Raw genomic sequence first — 21434 nt, 5'->3', positions numbered from 1 at the left:
AGTTCATGACATTGCCCATTTTATGACGGATCTGTCCTCCACATTTTTGTTACTCCATCATCGAACGCTTTTCTTATCAATTCCCGGTTTTTCAAACACCTGAAGGAAATATTTTTGTGAAGAATGACTATACTTACTTTATACAACACGTATTCATCCCGGAATAATTGGTCTCCAACATTAACACCTGTTATCAGCCTGGCGTCCAGCAGAGCTTGGCCAATAGCTATCGCTTGCACCCTACAGAGGAAATGATTTATTATCATAATGGCTGTCTCAACAGTATTTCAAAAACTTCAAAAAACCCTCTTCCAAAAGAACCGATTTCCTGATAAGACATCTACTTACGGTGTTGTGACCTTGTCTCTTTGAATTAGCCAATCAACGAGCTCCTTCCCGGAGAAACAATTGTGGTACGTGCGCAAGCGGAGACGGTGGCTCTGAAACTGGATACCCTCTTCCAACTGCTGCATCTGGTTCCAAAGTTCTCGCAACTGGGCCGAATCCTGGAAAAAATTAACTTAGATAAAAAAAATGTCCTTACACAATTGTGGTATCCTTTCCTTAAAGGTAAGTTCCTGCTCCACCCTCACTTTGCAGCATTAATTGAGTTTAATACCACCCTACATGTCCCTTGAAGGCAGCCACCCTACCTTGAATACCAAGGGTGCCCCATCCTACATGTCCCTTGAAGGCAGCCACCCTACCTTGAATACCAAGGGTGCCCCATCCTACATGTCCCTTGAAGGCAGCCACCCTACCTTGAATATCAAGGGTGCCCATCCTACATGTCCCCTGAAGGCAGCCACCCTACCTTGAATACCAAGGGTGCCCCATCCTATGTGTCCCTTGAAGGCAGCCACCCTACCTTGAATACCAAGGGTGCCCCATCCTACATGTCCCTTGAAGGCAGCCACCCTACCTTGAATACCAAGGGTGCCCCATCCTACATGTCCCTTGAAGGCAGCCACCCTACCTTGAATACCAAGGGTGCCCCATCCTACATGTCCCTTGAAGGCAGCCACCCTACCTTGAATATCAAGGGTGCCCATCCTACATGTCCCTTGAAGGCAGCCACCCTACCTTGAATACCAAGGGTGCCCCATCCTACATGTCCCTTGAAGGCAGCCACCCTACCCTGAATACCAAGGGTGCCCCATCCTACATGTCCCTTGAAGGCAGCCACCCTACCTTGAATACCAAGGGTGCCCCACCCTACATGTCCCTTGAAGGCAGCCACCCTACCCTGAATACCAAGGGTACCACCCTACATGTCCCTTGAGAAAACGCTGATCTTGGAGCAAACAATAAATGTAACGCTAGTATGAATAGTTGACCTACCTTAGTGAGTATTCTCCTCTCTATATTCATGGTTTCCATCGACCTGTACTCAGACTGGGGGGTGATGTCAAACGGAGTCACCTGTCTTGTCAGGGGCTCGCTGAGGCTACCAGACCTGGACAGATAGAATACGCCCTTCGATATTAACACCACGAACCAGTGAACACAGTCAACCCGATTTATGCCAATCGCATTGCAAAAATCCTCGCACAACCCTCAATGCATGCAATGCATTGTTTGCTTTACAAAGTTCCCGTGCTGCGTCCGACTCTGACCAAATGGCCATTTCGCATCGTCTTAGGAAATTTCCAACATTTTTAAAATTACTGGAACAGAATAGATGGTGGAATCTATGTTAGCGGACACCTCTCTATTTTGAAGTACACCCTTCTCAAAAGGACACTGGCTTTGTCCCCAAATTGGTTGTGTCCTTTCAATTTGACCACCCTAATCAGGACAACTTTCTATCAAGGACAGCACTTGTCAGTCCCGAGAGTGTCCCCAATAGATAGGCTCTACTGTATTAAGAGGAACATACCTTGTTGGTCCTAAACACTCCTCATCTGGTCCCGTGTTTCTTTTTCTACTTGGCGTCCATCGTCCGAATTCCTGGTAAGCCCCACCTTCACTCTCGATGTTCGCTAGGGATTTGAGATCTTCCCTTAATGCTCGAAGGTCACCAGACGAGTCCGTCTGCTGGGCGTAATTTAGTACGACTTTGCAACAATAAGTACAGACGCGCAGGTCACCTGGAAAAATGAGGATTCGGAGTTAAAGATGAACAGACATTTTCAACGTTTTGTAATTTGATACCATAACAATAAACAATACAATAAAAAATGCTGTGTATGTTCAGAGAAGTTTGCAAGTGTAGACCAGGCTTAAGGTTTGATGAATTAAAAATAAAAAAATAAAATAAAACCAAGTTCTTATGCAGCGCTTTATCAAATATCATGTACAACATTCTCAAAGCACTTTCTACCTTTTCCCACCTTTCAGTAGAACCCAGATGAGCTGCTCAATCAGCATTACAACCTGAGCATTTCGGACTGGTACCCATTTAAAGACCTGGGTGGAGTAAGGCATGTGAGGCAAAGAGACCTGCCTAGATTCTCACACAAGTCTCAGTGGGGATCGAACCAGGGACCTCTTCACCGCTAGTAGGAGATCTGATCCACTACACCACCACGGCTCAGTTTCCTCCTATCACCAACTTACCCGTGTACCCGAATATCCTGCCGGGGACCTCCTGGTTGCAGCACCGGCTGCAAAAAATCTGGCCGCATATCCGACAGTGATGTCGACGTCGAAACGTCGTAAATTTATCTCCGCATTCGTAGCAGTCTTTGCAGGTGTCGTCCGGCATCCAATACTGTTTGAAGTCACTGTCGCGGTACGCTTGCAAAGTCTGAAAAATTCAAGGTAACGAAATTATAATCACAGTGGATCAGCATTCCCACGGTAAATTTTTTGTGCCTTGGAGTTATTTTTTTAATAAAGTATTGGTGATCAAAATCTCAATCAAAATATTTCATGGAAAAATCTTCTACGGTTCATTATTTTTGAAAGTTTGAAGCCACATACCTGTCCTTTCCGGTCGAGAATACTGCCTAACCTCCTGAGGACATTTGAAAGGGTTCTAATCTGAGGCACAGTCGACCCCGCACTCTCCACTGATGGGGTAGAATCCTTGGAGACATCACTTCCAGAATCTGAAAAATAAAGATTTGGACAAGGTTGTGGTTAATTTGTAGACCTAAGAGTGCTTTAGCTTGGAGATAAAATGTGATCGACCAGAAATCTGCTTAGTCCAAATGTTCAGCTAGTAAGTATGGAGGATCATCAGGATATTGCATGAAAAAAAGTTGAGAGTATAAAACTTTATTAACGGTTAAGATATGTAAGATACAATAGCTCAAAATTCAAACAAAAAATTATGGAAGTGACCTTCTTTGAAAATAACGACTCTCTCAAACTCAAAGGCCTCTTGCTCGTTTTCACTGGGAAAAATCGAGTTGCATTTTATAGACTTTTTGAAAATGGAAATTCTACCCTAACGACTCACCCTCACTCTTTGGTGTCCTGCTGGGCGAGTCATCAGCCTCAAACACGTCTGTGTCCACATCCTTGTATTCGACTCGGAAAGTGACGCCTGGACTTGGGCTTCTTTTCGGTGATGCCTTCGACGGTGAGCTTTTTGGACTCTTTCTCTCATCTGTATAAAACAACAGCATAATTGTGTCATGTGGGAAGGACTTCATGACCAAGACAAGACTACATTATATTGTAGCTTACTTAAAGGGACAATATAGGCAGCAGTTAGGCAGGCAAGATCAAGTTACACAAAGTCGCCAATAGGGGTCTCTCACATCTCACAGTACGTTCAAAATGAATCATGCTTGTACGAGGAATATATTTAGTGCTGAATCTGACAAGACCCAGCCGGGTACTGTGTATATTAGTCACCAGAAGATGGCCGAATTAGCTCCCCTGGTCCTGCCTATAGTCCCCCTTTAAAAGTGCAAGATGATGATTTTTTTAAATGATGATAATTTTTTAAAAGCCATCAAAAACGTGAGCAATCGTCGCCATTGGCATTGTCTCCTGTCACTGACAGCTTCCACCTGAACAGTCTTCATCAAGACCAGGTGCTACACCACCTCTCTTCTCTTCGATAGCCTAGAAAGGGGTTTGTTTGGGAAACACACAGACATCCACGATGAAGTGATCAGGCAAGACTGTCCAAGCCACCTTTTGCCCAGAGAGGTAAGTACCAGCATTTATAGTCTCAGCACCATCTGACGAAGATCTTTCTTTTCAGCTGAAAATATCCGCCTTCCAGTCGCTTATTAGGTCTCCTAATAACAAAACATGAATGCCATCTTCAGGGTAATGAAGGAACTGAATCATTTTCTGCTTTGAAACCAGTTGTATAGCGATTCTGACCTCAGGAGTATTTTTTAGGGTGGCAGGGAATGGGGGCTGAAACTCTAGCGATAAAAGTGTTAGAATAAGGCTGATACCTTTGCTTCTCTTCAATAGGCGAGAGAGGAATCCCCCGGATGGCTTAACCTCAGAACTCAGGGGTTGAAACTCAGTGAGTCGTTGCTGATCATTCTCATGCTTGGCCTTGCTCGGACTTCTCGCCAGTCCTTCAGACATTTAGGATTTGAAGTGGGCCGCAAGGCAGAAAATCTGAAAGTATTCATGTAACAAGCTACAGTGCATGCATTACCAGCATCTCTTACTTAGACGTCACAGTCATAGGCGAGATGAGCGTGAATGATGTCACACTCCATGTCACAGTCCAAGGATGTCAGTGCTGGCCTACGTATGTGCATGTAAGATGTTCTCTCTCCGTCTCCAAGTCTGGTGATTTCTCAGAGTCAAAGACATACATCGTAACATGCAATATTAACTGCACTATGCTTTCTCTGTGTCGGCCTCGGTTCGGTCGTCGGGACAGAAGCCACAATTGGCTTCTGTGGCCTTGGTCGGTAATGCTCCTTCTGAAATATTCTATGTCTGAAGAAAATCCTACCTCCCATTCTTTATAGCAGTTCAACACTTTCACTAATCCGGCAGAAAACTTTTCTCACTATGGCAATATGTGAAATATTTGCAAAAAGAGGACTTTCACCAACACTCCTCAAATATCATCAAGTAAAAAATGAGTAATTTGACTTACTAAGCTGGGAAACCAAGTGCAGTGGTATGGTAGTTTGTTACGAGTGACTGTAAGTGTAATTGTGATGAGACCAAAATAACTGCCTCCACAACCAACTGTTTACTGGAGATTGCTTGGCTGGGCAAGTAGGCCTACTCATATCTTGGCGAAGTCATGTTTTTGAAGTTTTCTTCTGTCATGATCATGTGCATAGGCCTTATGTCTTGTTCTGTCTAGTGTCTATGTCAGTCATGACAATTTTTAGATTGGTCAATCACGCTGTACCATCAACTGGAACAGTCACAGACTGACAGAGCACATGAGATCACCCACACTGACAACATGACATAATACCTGCTGACTATATGAAGGCCTAGGGCTACCAATACCATGATAATCATGTCATGACATGCCAATTGATCGCAGGATTTCCTCATCCTGAGAGTATCTTTTTTTCACTCCAACATCACACAGTCAATGACAGTGGGTCAAACAAAATCCTGAGAAAAAGCACTAAAAATAAAATCCTCAATGTCCACTGTGAGTGTGAAGAACGGCTGTTTTGATTACATGTATTTGGCACACCCCTAATGTGTTGAATGGTACTTTGAAAAAAGATTTGAAATAAGTTCATTATTATAGACAATATATTTTACAACTTTTTAACGCTTTGGATTCGTATTTTATAGGCCTGTAGAATTTAGAACCTATAAATTTACACAGTTACACAAAAAAGTTTGGATAATCTTGTAACAACATTATGCAAACACGCACTTTCAGTGGTTGTTGGTTGATGGAAATTACCACAATCAGATCTGCTTGTGACCCACTGCTCTAAATTCTAAATTTTGTCTTTGTCGTAAAGGTCCACTAGAGTCTAATGGACCTTTACGACAAAGACAAAACAAGGCTTAACCCTTTCAGGACTGAATATGTGTAGGCCTAACAATAGGACTGGTCAGCGCCCAACCAAAATAGAAATCAACCATTGGGCCCGATTGGGACTGGGCGCCCTGATTACGACTCTACGGGCGTTGCAATTGACCTTTTTGCAGAAGTTTATTTTGGCGACAACCAGTCATGCGTTTCACCTGGAACAAATTGTTCACATGTGTGGCTTATCATGTACTAAATACGCCGGCATTGTCCGAATATTCCTTACTTAAAAGCTTTAGGCCTTCTGACGAGTTCCGAGTGTGCACAAGAGGCCTTTTCGAAGAAGACGAGCCAGCGCCCAAACTAATCAAATGCGCACACTCGGAACACATCAGAAGGCCCGAGCGGACTTCGGAGAATACCTAGAGACACAGTGATCCTTTGTTCAAGGACAGGTGAAACGTATGACTGGTCAGCGCAAAAACAAACTTCTTCGATTCATCTATCTATGCAACACTTAAGAAGTTGGCCCGGAAGGTGCGTTGGTACGTTTCGAATATAGTCAAGCGCGTACCGGATATGACCTAGTATCTCCTTCAAGGAAAACACTGCGTTGTGCTCAATCCCCAAGTTCAAGCCATACCCTTGTTGATAATCAAATTCTTGTACCCAGGTCAGGTCAACATCCATTCATGATGATCCAATTTTTTTTTTTAATGTACAGTGCTTGATATGACCTATAAAGCATGTCAGCAACAGAAAATACAAAAATTATGGTGGAAACCTACCAGCAATATCTAAAGATTGACCAGGGATATGAATCTAATCGATCCATGCACAAAAAACACAGAAAACATGACTTTAGTCGAGTTTCTCTAGCTGTCAAATTCATGTGATTTTCATTTCCTTGTTTACCCTCCATGGCCAACGATTCGATTTTTTTTCTCCATAAATGTGGCTTCTGCATATCATTAAAAAATAAAACGACGATGCAGTATGAAGAATTTAATGATTTCATGTATTTTAATGTCTTCTTTAGAGCTTGAGTCAATTTTGTTTAATTTATTTACGATGCGCATCGAGGTAAATCCACAACTTCGCAGAGCTGGCCACAACTTCCGTCAACAAATTTTGTTTATGCGACGAATAAATATCTGTTTTTCCCCGATTTCTACATCTAAATGACCAATATTTGCAATTTGTAAGTTTCTGTTAAGTAGGGCCTAATAGGAAATAGGCCCCCTATACGTGGAAATCTAACATGATAGTTTACAAGTCAATAAAGTATAGAAAACGTTGGTAAATGAAAGTAAGATTGTTGTCGATTATTGATTATAATGATATTGACGAAAATCAATAGGCCCTTTGCCAGATACGCCGGTACCACCTAGGGTTGGACCAACAAATCACCCTTACTATAGATCTTCACGGTAAAATTGGCGAAATGTATTTTCGCAGGGTGTCTGTAAAATCGAAAAAGACGAAAAGTTAGAAAGTGTTGAAGTTCTCGTCTGTTTGACTGTTGTCCTCTACCCGTCTTAGGCATTAGGCATAGAACTTGGCATTTTATCAGTAGACTCAAGATGGTCTACTGGGGACGATATTTGGGGATGAACGACGTAGTCCTTATACCATTTGCCATCACCATATAGGCCTTTTCGAAAAAGATGAATCAGCGTCAAACCAAATCAAATGCATACACTCAGAACACGTAAGAAGGCCTCAACGGACTTCAGACAAGGAGTGTGCCTGTTGACATGGCTGTCTTGGACAGGACAGACTTTTGTTTCCAGGTGAGGCCTATCATTAAAATTTTAATCACTCGATTGTTTAGATTTTTCTTTCATTCCAGAAAATCGACTTCACATACGGTTCACAAATATAAAATCTCCCCAACGTAGAATGGCAGATGGAGACCCTCAGCAAGTGGACGGCAGCGTCGGCATGCAGCTTGAAGACGAACATGAAGTCGAAGAAGAGCATGAGGAACCGCCACCCGTGATCAACCATGCCAACGGCTTGTCCAACAGTTACAAGATGCTGTTCGAGAGTAATGAGTTCAGCGACATTAATCTGGTCGTTGGCGGACACAAGTTTTTCGCTCATCGTCTTGTTCTCATGACAAGATCGGAGTACTTCAGGTTTGTTGGTTTCTGGTCATCCTAAACAGCGTCCACCAGGTTTTAAGTCGGGTATAAAGTCATCAAAGTAAAATTTAGTAGCCATAAACAAAATAGTACACCATGAAACACATTTCCTGAAAATTTCATGACATTTGGGTGTAAGATATGAGAGATGTTGTCTAAAATCACAAGGCTCCTGATGGTGCATGCTGCTTAAAAAGTTAAATGATTGAAATAAACTCTTTCCCTCTTTGTTTCAGGGCAATGTTTGGTGGAAACTTCCGTGAGTCCAACCCACAGAACAATGAAGTGGTTCTACACACTTGCTTACCAGATGATGCTGCGGCCATGGCATTCAAACATTTGTTGGGTTACATATATTGTGGCAAGTTTGATATGACCGTTGTGGAGGTAGGTTGGACAAGCTTCCCAAGACCGTACATATACGACTCATCTAAGACTGGATTATTTATAGTTGAACATTGAATGACCTGGGCATTAGCCAATACTTGTTATCAATTTTTCAAGTCTAAAATTATATGAAGATGCACTGTGTATTATGTGTTCTGGTCAGTCATCGACTAAGTCAACTAATGCCATACTGGGAAAATTTGGACAATTCCGTACGGTTAATTAAGAAACGTGTGGAATATTCATGCAAATACAGTGAAACCTCCCTTAGCGGACACCGCTCTATTAAGGACAACCTCTCTATTAGGGACACAAGTTTTGGTCCCAAATTGATTGTTTCCATTCAGTTTGACCTCTCTAATCAGGGCACCTCTGTATCAATGGCAGCACTTGTCAGTCCCGAGGGTATCCTTAATAGAGAGGTTCTACTGTACATGTGTACATTCATTGCTTTTGCCAAGGAGCCTCATGGCCGAGTGGTTTACACTGCTGGCCACCACGCAATAGGGCCCGGGGAGAACCCAGGATCGTATGTCTGGATGAACCGGCGTGGCTTTCAAGGAACTAAAATTCCTGGCTCTTCACAGTCCTTCGAATGAGACTCAAAACCGAGGTTCCTTGTACCTGGTGTCTATGCCAGGGCAAGCTAAGACTCCACCAAGTGAGTAGCTTGCATGGACTCTATCTCTCTCGCCGAAGTCGGACCACTAGGCCAATAAACCCAATTAGCGCCTAACCGTAGTGGCACGCAGGATACGCTCATCCCGCCTTGGAGGAGGATTACTCCTAGGAGAATGACCCCTCCAAGTGCAGAGCGAATGCTGAAGAAGAAGAAAATTGCTTTTGCCAAGTTTTGGAGTTCATTCAAATTTCAGGCGGAGACCATCCAGAGTATCCTCTTACTCGCCGACCTCTATGGCTTCGTCGAACTGCGACAAGAACTCGAAAACCACATCACCGACGCCATCACGAACGATAATGTGTTTCCAGTCTACGAGTTCTCCAAGGCTAATGGCCTGCAGTCGATGTGCCAGCACTGCTTGAAGTACGTCGACACGCACTTCTGTGAGATTATCAACAACTTTCCACGGACTCCGCGTATTGTGGAGCAATTTGAAAGCCTTCCGGAGGTATGTTTTTACTTTAACTACTGTAAACCAGAAAATGTTAGCATTTTCCGCTATTTGACAGATAATTGCTAAAATATGTGGTCGCGAAGAAGAAAATCTGATTAAAATTACTAATATAGGGTTATAGTCAAAAGCGCTAAATGGAAAGTATCCAACAGTTGCAATTTCACAAAACCACAAAATAAAATGGCTGTCGTGACGCCAGTCTTTATTTAGACCAGCTGAACATAGTAAAAATAAATAAATTGGTGATTATCTCTTATGCAGTTCATTGACCGGAGTCAGTAATGTTATGCAACGACGTTAAGCAATGCAACCCAGATGCCCAGCTCACATAATCAACTACCTGGGGGAACTCAAAACTGCTAATATTAATCAATGGAAGCTTTTTTAACCAGCCGTTCAAAACTCCCCATTTTTATAAGCGTTTTGCTAAAGGTTTCCTTCAATCAAGTTGATAGCATGCCATCACCCTTGTTGGTAATTTGTCATGAAGGCTTCTGTAACAAGAGTTCCAAAACTTTCAGACAATATTTTAAGAAAATAATTTGTCCCAATAGGAAATCCTCAACGAAATTATTGGCAGTAAAACGTTAGAAGTGCCAGAAATTCGCCTTATCGCGGCCATTAACAGCTGGGTGAATGTCGACCTCGAAAAGCGGAAGGACACAAAAGTCCGGAACAATCTGCGCCTGCACCTTGTCAGCGATGAGCACCTTCTCAACAACTGTCGGAAGTTGGGTGTCAATTCGGATATGATCGTCGAGGCGATGCGGATTCGTGTGGAGGCGAAAAATGCTATCGACCAAGCGATCCGGTTGTTCAAAGTCAAGAACCGGGGAGCCGGCGATATACTTCATACCGGTTGGTGTAAGCCGTTCTATCGTGGATTTGTGGGTAAGTCGAGTGAGAAGATACCGGGGGGGGGTCTTTGTTTTGAACCAAAAAGATTTCAGAAAGTCATTTGGGGCTCAGTCCAGGAGAAAAAGTCACAGTTTCTTGACAATTTGTCAGAAAAATGTTCCATTAAACAATTGAATAAACGTTAGCATATCCAATTTATATAAGTGATCTTAGATTACAAAATAATTCTTCAAATGAGAAGACTGAACTTGATGGTACATGGCCTTTTCATTAAAATGTGACGACTTGAAATGTTCAAAACTGTCGATGAAGACACAGTATTAAGACCACATCACAAACAAAATGACTACAACTAACTTTTTCGTGACCGTCTATTTTAGTTCCCGACGTGAACCTCGCCGACGTAAAGCTGGAGGCTGAGCCATTCAAGCAGGAGCATCTTCCATTGCTTCACGGCTGCCCGGACCCTCCTGGTTACGTGTGCGTGCCCATCCCAGGCAACGGGGTGCAGGGCCGCGGAGGGATCGCAGTGTGCCTGGTCAGAGCTGCAATCATCAACACGATTCGCATTAAGCTGTATGATGATGATGGAAGGTTAGTGCTCAAACCTTTTTCTCTGGGGGAAATTTTTGAATGTTCAGCTGTGACCTGATTTGGTTTGCTTGCATAAGGCCTGATAAGATGCTCGACAATCTGGGGAATTCATTCTCCGGGGTGAGGATATCGAACTGAATAAGAAGCTCAACTGTTTCATACTCTGTACACAAATGTCTATTTTCAGGTTCTTTTCATACCGAGTGGAAGCGTATGACTTTGAGAGACGCGGCTATGTCAACCTTGTCAGCTACATCAGCGAGACGTGTCGGTCATGGCAGACGTTACATTTCACACCGGTGTTCACAGGGTAGGTAGCGCTTGACACTTCAGCACCACACAGGCAAGCAATTTTTGTCGCTGTGTCGTGCAATTATAATCGCTGAATGTGCAATAAAAGATCTCATCTGCTTGTAAAACCGATAATTATGGGTTTGATATTGATCACACATGGCTGTGTTGGGATTTTTTCATAAAATGACACTTGCCATGCCAAAATAAAAACTTTTTCATACCAAATATTTTTCCCCGCATTGATCTGATATTGTCCCCTACTCTCTAGCTCGACGTTTGGACTCAGAAGATATCTTAAGATTTCTGACGGCCATCAAGCGCCATATACCAGCAAATTTTAGAACCGTCGACTTGGAGTGCTACCAATTAACCCGAACATTGTATTACATGTATTTATATGTGGTTTTAAAAAGAATTTTTCTGATTTGAGTATACAGGTTTTACCATAATTGTATTGCACCAACTGCCAGATAATTCAGTTCAAACATGAAATAATTTCTTAACGTTTTAATATTTCAGCATCATCAATGTTCATGGTTCAAGAGCATCGGTTGGCACCGAGCTCCGCCTATCCAAATTTGAGTGCTATTTCATGCATGCCAATCCGCCCCCCTCAAAGATGAAGCTGAACTTTATTGGTAGGTTATTTACTGACTACCTAGGACCCTTAGTGCCTTAGGTGGCACTTGGGGCTTCCATCAGGGTGTTCCACTCAAGTCGGTTGGCAGCTTTCTGCCTGGCTGACTCCCATGTGTGGCCGTTCTCTCAGAGTTCCTTCTCGATGGATCATCTCCAACTTTCCTTCGGTCTGTCCCTCTTTCACCTTCCTTGCGGAGGCCATGTCAATGCTGTTCTTTCCCTTACAACTTTGTGAGATTGGTTTCAGTTTTGCATATAAGTAGTAGGTGTTGGTTACTGATGATCCTTTGCCAGTAGATGCCTCTAATTCTTCTCAGACACTTTGTTTGGAGTGTGTCCAGCTTTTGGGTGATTCTCTGGGTCATTTTCCAAGCTAATTTACTGAAGCCTAAAGTAACTTTGTCTTTCAGTGACCGCCCTGCACTAGCAGTGTAGACCCATATCTTCAATTGGGAGCAACGTTTCCAAAGAAATTACGATTCCTTCCCGTTTTCCTTTTTTTCCCCGGCCCTCGGTGACAACTTTGTCTTCTAATGACTCTTTATTTCAGTGCCAACTGAAAACGTAGCTATAGTTGAAAAAGGTGCATGGGTGATATCTGGAAAGAACATGGACAAGCTTTTGAGTCCCGAGTACGAGGGCTACAACGGCCCCGAATACTGCACGACTGCAAAGATTGACCACAGCATCAAAATCCAGCTGTCCCAGCCATACATGGTCGACTCAATGAGTTTCTTGCTTCTTGATACCCTTAACCGAACGTACGCGTACAAGGTCGAGGTGTCCAAAAATTTAAAGGACTGGGAGCTTGTTGCGGATACTGGCGACAGAATGATGAAGTAAGTTTATTAACCCTCGAGCCCTCCAAAGGCCCATGGATGACAGCTGCCGTGAAAGTGCTGAATCAAAACATCGTTCTACTTGAGCCGCCGTTCGTTAAAAGTGTTGAATTTGTAATTGAATTTTAAAATGTTCAATTGCAGAAATACGCACCAAATATAAATTTCAACATTGCCGTTGTGTAGGCTGATATACAAATACTATGAATACCAAGTTTAAACAAATTTCAACATTGCCGTTGTGTAGGCTGATATACAAATACTATGAATACCAGGTTTAAACAAATTTCAACATTGCCGTTGTGTAGGCTGATATACAAATACGTACTATGAATACCAAGTTTAAACAAATTTCAACATTGCCGTTGTGTAGGCTGATATACAAATACTATGAATACCAAGTTTAAACAAATTTCAACATTGCCGTTGTGTAGGCTGATATACAAATACTATGAATACCAAATTTAAACAAATTTGTATTCACAATAACTACACTACGGCATTGTGTATTGGTGGGTTTCTATCTAACTGGACCACAAGTAATTACGAATGGCCTACCCCTTTAATTATGTGATCAACTCTGTGTTCTCCTTTCAGGTCACTACAGGTGATCCGATTCCGTGAGCAGCCAGTGACATTTATCAGGATCACTGGGACCCGCAGCAGCCTTGATGGGGTAAGGATACAGCACCATGCACGCAATGGACAGAATCGCACACTAATACATGTACATGTAGCGGGGCACTTATTCCAACTTTAAGGATGAAACAAAAGTTCAACTGATACCCCATTGTAGTGCTCAACTATCTGTTCAGGGATTAGATAGGCTCACAGAACAATAGGCCCAATCTCGGAGGAACTGAATTGTTCGAATTTGGTTCTAAGGGCCCTGTAAATGTAATGTTGTCCGACTTAACTCTTTACATACGCTAGCCGCCGCTGGTCGGCGCAAAGAACTTACGCTGTTCTCCCAGGAGCCGCCATTACTCGGCTCCATTCAAACAGTGCAAAACTCCGGCAAGCCGACTACAAGCTACTCCAACTTTAATGTATCGTAATTTCTTATTGGCTGGCTCCATGGTGACCCTATTTGAATGGCCAATAAGAGATAAGCTTCTATTTTCTATTCAGGTCACTCCGTTCTAATTTAGTATTCATGAGGCATGAATAATAACGATGTATTGGCGGGATTCCCCAGGAAGTTGACCTCGTCGGCCATTTTTAAACGTTTCTTTAATCTTTTTTTTGATTGACGTGCCGCATTGTTCGGGACCAGCTGGGTTTATTTATGATAGATTTATTTGATTCGAGCTCCGGATCAGAATTTGAAGGTTTTGCAGATTCAGATATCAATGTTTCGGTAGGAAGTGATGATAGTGACTGGGACTTAGATTTTTATTATAAACATTTTGTGTTTACGGCGATTTGTAGAAATGTTTTTCTCTCCAAGTTTGCAGGCCTTGTTCTCGGTTACTTTTCGTTAGAATTCAAAATAAATTACATGAGTTTATGCGGAATTTAATTCTTAGTTACTCCCCAAAATTTTAGTCCTGTACTATGAACAGCAACGGAGATAATATCACTTATGTAAACACTACCTGAAATACGGCCGCTTCAGTGACGCGCTCCCGGGAAACTATATCAGAATAATGACGCTGTGTATTCAGGACTTTGACGCTATGACGCACGCGGGTCTAGCGTATGTAAAGAGTTAAGTGGAATTATGTTTCACTTGGGCTCCTGCTGCACCTCACTTATCCTGTTAGTCCATATCCGCAGCATATGAACATGTCATCCAAATTTCATTCTTTTTCCACTTCAGTATCTGCATATCGTCCACTTTGAATGTCCAGCATCAAAAGCAGAACTGAGTCGGGATGGTCCAGCAGAAATATGGAACGACTTCTTCCTGTGATAAAACAGGTGAAGGACTTTGAAAAAATGCGTTTAGGATTTTTGTCCGCCTGCAAGTGCCATAGTTCGTTCAGGCCAAACAGTGGTATTTTTTCATTTAAGGTTGCGCGGCAACACGTTTGATTTAGTGTTGTTGCTAAATTTTATTGTTTGATACTCTCATTTGTGTTCATGGTGGTGATTTGGAGAAATCTAAAAGGAAAAACGTTGAAAACGTAAACCAAAATGGCGTTTTATAAGACAATTCATGATGAAATTTCCTTTGCTTGACGAAAAAAATTTGAGGATTATTAATTTTTATAGTTGCTATCAACCTTGGCCAGTTCCCAAAGCGGTGCAAAGCAAACGCTGTTTCATTGTATGGCACTATGTCCTAATTGGTGCCTCGCTCAGTCTAGCGCTGTTTCAGTAACTGGGCGCTTGACACTGAGACGGCGGTTCCAAAAGTAAGGAATTATAAAACCTTAGGTAAGGTGTTAAGAGAATCTGGAAGCGGACCAAAAATTACAGAATTTTCTGTCAGTGATTATTCATTAAAAGGCCTTGCGGCTTAATGCCTGATTTGATGTGATGAATCGCAATAGATTGTAGGCTTTTGTAAATACTGTCCATATTCTGTATTCAAAATATCTTTTAAAAAGAGACAATGAATCAATGTTAAAAACACTTAACGATATGAATCATGCCTGTCTGACACCAAAATATATTAGGTGAGTGATACATTATATCTTTGCTTTTAGTAAAGTGGCATTTTGGCCGCTTCGTCTTGCATGCTGTAGCCACGATTCAGATCAAAAACTGGTGCCAGTGGCACTAAACTGCACTGTGCTGACGATCTAAGGGGATTCCCATCGAGTTTCTGAGTGTTGCCTGGGCTAAGATGAGTCACAAACATAGGACTCCATAAAACGTCTAACGCAATGCACGTCCTTTAGGCCGGGATGTCATATGGCGTCTCACGCAGTTAACAGGTTAAAGGGAGCAACAGCAAAGTTGTAGGAGGGTTGCAATGTAAGGTAGATTGTACATTCCGCCCAAAAGTTTTTCTGTGATATGTGACAAGGAGACAAAGACCTTTAAAGGTTTGTTAAAAAATGGAAGAGGATATGTACACAGCATGCTGTGTATGCAACAGAAAAATTATTGTTGCATACACAGCATGCTGTGTATGTAACAGACAGTAGTTTTATGTTCACAGCGTTTTATATTAATATTCATTAGGTTCATTATAAAGCCCCGCCTTCGATTTTATGCTACCTGCTGTGAATCCTAGCAACATTTTCACTTGAATACACAACATGATGTGTATACAATGTACAGGCACGTGCATTGTCTAGAGAACACAGCAGACATCGCTGGCTGGAGAAAACTGTTTTGGTCATATGGCACACATGCCATACAAAAACTGGGGCTCCATACGCCTTAGATTTACTTGGGGGGTCATAGCCAGATGTAGAATGGGGTCAGTAAAATCACAACAGGACCATTTTTTCTCCAGCTGACGTCACTGATGACACGGTTATGTTAATTCACCTCTGCTGTGCATGCAACCAACTTGTTCCTGCGTACACAGCAGTCTCCTGTGTACATGGCCACTTCATTTTTTAAATGATGAATTTTTGCACAGTAATTTATTGTAATTTATGGTAGCAGGCATGTATTTATGTGATGAAATGGTGTTGAATGCTTGGTCTCGTGATGTTTTAAAACTGTTTCTCATGCAAAACTTGGCAAATCATGGACTCGCTGACAAATGTCATTTTACTATGGAACAGTCTAAAGAATCAGGCCCAAGCCATATTATTCTGGACTTGTAATTTCTACCAAAAACATTGTACATCTAAAGATGGTAAAGCTGTAAAGAGATTAATGTGGTTGCATAAAAAACTAAGACTTGTATTATTATAGGGCCGTATTCTTCCATGCCCTTGCTGAAGAAACTGTCATACTAGATAAACATGGTCCAGTCACCCTGTGGAATCAGTGGGTATCCTGGCATGGCCTTGCCACAGTGAGGAAGCTAAAGTTTGGATGAATGGTCCATACAAGGACTTTGTTCACATTTTCTCAAAGAGGTGGCTGGCCATTGTGAGGTAGTGGACGATGCTCGAAGAGGTTGCAGCTGTTTCCACAGGGTGACAGTGGTGAAAGTTACTGGCGACGTTTGTAGAGGAAATGAATAAGATTACCTCCTTGTATAACGCAGGGCCTGGTTGTTTGAAACAAGTTAAGTTGCTAGAATAGAGGGTGCTTTTTCCTTCAGTTTAATATAAAATGAAGGTCATAAGCTCATTTTACTTCTAGATGGGGCCCTGGTTGTTTGAAACAAGTTAAGTTGCTAGAATAGAGGGTGCTTTTTCCTTCAGTTTGATATCAAATGAAGGTCATCAGCTCATTTTACTTTTAGAAGGGTGGATGTTAGGATATTTTATTCATTCCAGAAGGGGGAACGTTTTCTAATGTACTACTGTGTACGGTCTTGGGTGTACAATGTAAGTTTCGGTCCGATTCGTTTCATGGTTTGGCCACCAGGGGGCCAAACGTTAAAAGTGAAAATATGCAATATCTCCCTTAATAGTAGTCGGGAAATTTTGAAACAAATATGGTAGGTACTTCTAGCAAAGGTGCATCATATATCCTCCGGGTTTTTGATTTGACCTCCTTTTCAAGGTCACAGAGGTCAAATGGTATAAATTGGCCAATAGGATGTAACGATGGCACGTTTCTAAACTGCAATGACTATTGATACCAAATTTGGTACACATTTACCCCTTAGTCAGGTGATCTCAGGGACCGAAGTTTGGTCCAATATGATTCACCACTTGACCACCAGGTGGCAAAATCCAAAAACCTTAAAAATGTGATTATTCCTTAACTTCTTGCCCGATTGCCACCAATTTGATATCATGGGTACATCTAACCACCATACAGTATATGTCACACAGGTTTTTAATTTGACCTTCTTGTCAAGGTCACAGAGGTCAAATGGAGTAAATTCGCCGTCATGCCGTAACTATAACACGTTTCTTAACTGCAATGACCATTGATCACAAATTAAGTACACATGTACCCCTTGGTCAGGTGATCTCAGGTACCGAAGTTTGGTGCGATCTGATTTGCCGTTTGGCCTCCAGGGAGGGGGCCAAATCCTAAATTCTTCAAAATGCCATTATTTCTAGTAATGACTTGCCCGATTGGCACCAATTTTATATCATAGGTACATCTAATTCTAACAACCATTCAATGTGTCACCCGGGTCTTCTTTGATTTGACCTACTTTTCAAGGTCACATAGGTCGAATGTACTGTAAATTGGCCATTTTGGGGAAATTGTAATTGCTTGGACCTACATCAAACCTAACACTACATGACACAATACCATGCTCTTTATCCATCTTTCCTCCACATGAGGTGAGCACAATGGCCCTGGCCATTTCATTTAAATGATGAATTTTTGTACAGTAATTTATTGTAATTTATGGCAGCGGGCATGTATCTATGTGATGAAATGGTGTTGAATGCTTGGTCTCGAGATGTTTTAAAACTGTTTCTCAAGCAAAACTTGGCAAATCATGGACTCGCTGACAGATGTCATTTTACTATGGAACAGTCTAAAGAATCAGGTCCAAGCCATATTATTCTGGACTTGTAATTTCTGCCAAAAACATTGTATGGTGCTGCTCCCCAATTTCGAGTCATCCCCAATTTCGCGAAAACCCGTTTTTTCCCGTTTTCTCGCGCGTCACTTCGTTTCCAGAGAAGAAATTTTCTGATTTTTGATTTTCATTTCGTTCCGCAAAGAAAGCGCCCAAAATGCGTCCTAAACAGGCAAGCAATTCTCTAATTACGTTCAAAACACTGGGTCAATACCTAGGATCATGCACACGACACAGAAACACAACAATCAGTCGCGCATGCGCAATACCCGCGAAAATGGGGGAGCCGCTTCGGATTTGTTTTGGTCTGCATCGATCTTTCAGTGAGCGATTTCAAGATTAATTCACGCTTAAAACATCCACGCAGCACCCCAGATATTTCGTTATTGATCTCAAATTTCGTAATAAATAAGCTTTTGCGTGTATGGAATCGCTGGAAGCTAGTAAATCTGCACTTAGTGATAAGACCCGCGAAAACTGGCTCCTACATGATACATCTAAAGAGGGTAAAGCTGTAAAGAGATTAATGTGGTTGCATAAAGAACTAAGACTTGTATTATTATAGGGCCGTATTCTTCCATGCCCTTGCTGAAGAAACTGTCATACTAGATAAACATGCTCCAATCACCCTGTGGAATCAGTGGGTATCCTGGCATGGCCTTGCCACAGTGAGGAAGCTAAAAGTTGGATGAATGGTCCATACAAGGACTTTGTTCACATTTTCTCAAAGAGGTGGCTGGCCATTGCGAGGTAGTGGGCGATGCTCGAAGAGGTTGCAGCTGTTTCCACAGGGTGACAGTGGTGAAAGTTACTGGCGACGTTTGTAGAGGAAATGAATAAGATTACCTCCTTGTATAACGCAGGGCCTGGTTGTTTGAAACAAGTTAAGTTGCTAGATTAGAGGGTGCTTTTTCCTTCAGTTTGATATCAAATGAAGGTCATAAGCTCATTTTACTTCTAGATGGGGCCCTGGTTGTTTGAAACAAGTTAAGTTGCTAGAATAGAGGGTGCTTTTTCCTTCAGTTTGATATCAAATGATGTCATAAGCTCATTTTACTTCTAGATGGGGCCCTGGTTGTTTGAAACAAGCTAAGTTGCTAGATTAGAGGGTGCTTTTTCCTTCAGTTTGATATCAAATGAAGGTCATAAGCTCATTTTACTTCTAGATGGGGCCCTGGTTGTTTGAAACAAGCTAAGTTGCTAGAATAGAGGGTGCTTTTTCCTTCAGTTTGATATCAAATGAAGGTCATAAGCTCATTTAACTTCTAGATGGGGCCCTGGTTGTTTGAAACAAGCTAAGTTGCTAGATTAGAGGGTGCTTTTTCCTTCAGTTTGATATCAAATGAAGGTCATAAGCTCATTTTACTTTTAGAAGGGTGGATGTTAGGATATTTTATTCATTCCAGAAGGGGGAACGTTTTCTAATGTACTACTGTGTACGGTCTTGGGTGTACAATGTACTGTCTAAACAGCTTGGTTTATACAGTGCACCACTGCACTGTTTACCATACATGTATATGATGTGCATGCCTATGTATTGCGGCAGCAGTAATACATGTATTGTAAGGCAAGCATTGCTTCGGTGGGTGCAAAATATGAAATCAGACCAAGTCACATTGTGATATTTAGTTTGAGGTGTTTAACTGATCAAACACTGCCGATATTGGTTATCTCGCCATGCATCACTTGGGTGAAGCTGTCACTTTGTCCAACACCTCGGTTTTGGCCTACATTTTACATGTAGCTCCACTCTTGCAGTGTTTTGTGAGACAACCTGTACCTCAAGTTTGCTATCAATTCCAGACCTTGAGTTCAAGTGTTTTATTACATATCATGGCTCTGGGCATTCTTTCTACAGGTATATATTTGGGACACTTTCACAATGTTTATATTATACTGTATTACATGTACATGAGCTTGATAATTTACATCAGGCATTTATGATATCTCGGCAATTCAGATGTCATCTTAATAACCTACATCGGACATTTAGGCGGGTCTGTAACGGTCAGAAATTAGTCTTCTTGTCACTTGCCTTGATTTGCCTGCTGCCAGAGAATTTTCAAGGCCACTCATGAACACCTACATGCATTCCGCTTGCCAGTGGAAATGAATAATTGTCAATTCTTCATGCATGAAATTTTAAGAATAATGACAAGATGACGTTTTTGTACAAAAGGCTGTTAAGTTGACACCTTGAATGTGGCGAATTTTTATCAAAATTGATTTCACTGGTTATTTGGAATTGAGGGTTCACCGGTAATTGTAAGATTTTGTCTTTGGATAATTTTGCCAATTCAGTGCCGATGCAGAATATGGGTTTAAGATGTTCGATGCAGTGACGCTTTAAATGTCAGTAGGCAAGGCTTCGCCTCATCCGCTGTACAGATTTATCAGCAATGATTTTATGCGTGTACAGTTACGCTCTACATTTGATCACAATGAATTTTTATATAGGGCATTGACCATAATTGTAAATGAATTTTTCTCACGATGTATGTAAATATTCCTATCATATGCAATAAATATTTTTAATTATTTTTTACTTGATTGTCATGTTTTTCATTTCGGTTTTACTAAAAAATCCCACTGTTCGGACAATGATGTAAAAGAGTAAGACTGCCAGGTTTAGCAAACAACCATATCCAAATCACAATATTTGTTGATCTATCAGATAAACATCATTAAAATGGATTTCAGACTCACAGCAAAACAACTTCTTTAGAACAGTTCTATCTGATTTTTGCCATTGTCAAGCTGCATTCTAGTAAGGCAGTACTTTTTCCGTATCAAATTGTTGTATTGCCTGCATTCGTCGCTCCTGTTGTGGAACCTCTCTGTGATGTTAAGGCCATTTCTTTCACAATAGCTGCTGGATTGATTGATGTCTTAGCCCTTGTTGTATCGTGGTGTCCTTGCGTCACGTCATCATGATGCAAGGCCCACGCAGTGGTAACACCAGCGACTGTTGCCTCCGAGGTCCCGGGTTTGATTCCTGGCAGTCCCGGTAAACTCATGTGATAGAGCAAGCGACTCTCTTCGACAGCATTTCCTCCTATAAACATTACAATCGTCCAATATCGTTTA

The 21434-nt window shown here is 41.8% G+C and overlaps 2 protein-coding genes across 8 annotated transcripts in view; one reads left to right on the top strand and one right to left on the bottom strand.

Moving 5' to 3' along the window:
* Positions 1–6813, bottom strand: part of LOC135499274 (1-phosphatidylinositol 3-phosphate 5-kinase-like) — a 34761-nt gene extending 27948 nt beyond the window's left edge. For all 7 annotated transcript variants that reach the window (XM_064789948.1, XM_064789946.1, XM_064789951.1 and 4 more), the window contains exons 1-9: positions 6673–6813; positions 4365–4536; positions 3407–3556; positions 2926–3053; positions 2560–2749; positions 1880–2090; positions 1342–1456; positions 349–506; positions 138–240 (exon numbers count right to left, since the gene is read on the bottom strand). In XM_064789948.1, coding sequence (XP_064646018.1) covers positions 138–240; positions 349–506; positions 1342–1456; positions 1880–2090; positions 2560–2749; positions 2926–3053; positions 3407–3556; positions 4365–4503 — 1194 coding nt within the window. In that variant the 5' untranslated portion in view covers positions 4504–4536; positions 6673–6813. The remainder of the gene's footprint in view (positions 1–137; positions 241–348; positions 507–1341; positions 1457–1879; positions 2091–2559; positions 2750–2925; positions 3054–3406; positions 3557–4364; positions 4537–6672) is intronic.
* Positions 6814–6988: 175 nt separating this feature from the next.
* LOC135499540 (BTB/POZ domain-containing protein 9-like) lies at positions 6989–17619 on the top strand. Its single transcript, XM_064790355.1, has 11 exons — positions 6989–7085; positions 7737–8025; positions 8268–8418; positions 9294–9548; positions 10109–10445; positions 10793–11006; positions 11194–11316; positions 11820–11938; positions 12490–12778; positions 13376–13454; positions 14601–17619. Exons 2-11 carry the CDS (start codon positions 7787–7789, stop codon positions 14691–14693), a joined length of 1899 nt encoding a protein of 632 aa, XP_064646425.1. The 5' UTR covers positions 6989–7085; positions 7737–7786; the 3' UTR covers positions 14694–17619.
* The last annotated feature ends 3815 nt before the right edge of the window (positions 17620–21434 follow it).

The sequence above is a fragment of the Lineus longissimus genome, chromosome 15 (assembly GCF_910592395.1).
Source record: "Lineus longissimus chromosome 15, tnLinLong1.2, whole genome shotgun sequence".
Classification (NCBI taxonomy): Eukaryota; Metazoa; Nemertea; class Pilidiophora; order Heteronemertea; family Lineidae; genus Lineus; species Lineus longissimus.
The sequence above is the reverse complement of the archived record's forward strand: the minus strand, read 5'-3'. Positions and strand labels throughout refer to the sequence as shown.

Bases quoted from the DNA above. Each gene is read 5' to 3' on its own strand.
- LOC135499540 (XM_064790355.1), top strand. From the start codon at position 7,787: ATGGCAGATGGAGACCCTCAGCAAGTGGACGGCAGCGTCGGCATGCAG. The intron at 8,419-9,293 runs GTAGGTTGGACA...TTCAAATTTCAG, and splicing joins TTGATATGACCGTTGTGGAG to GCGGAGACCATCCAGAGTAT. The intron at 9,549-10,108 runs GTATGTTTTTAC...TTGTCCCAATAG, and splicing joins AATTTGAAAGCCTTCCGGAG to GAAATCCTCAACGAAATTAT.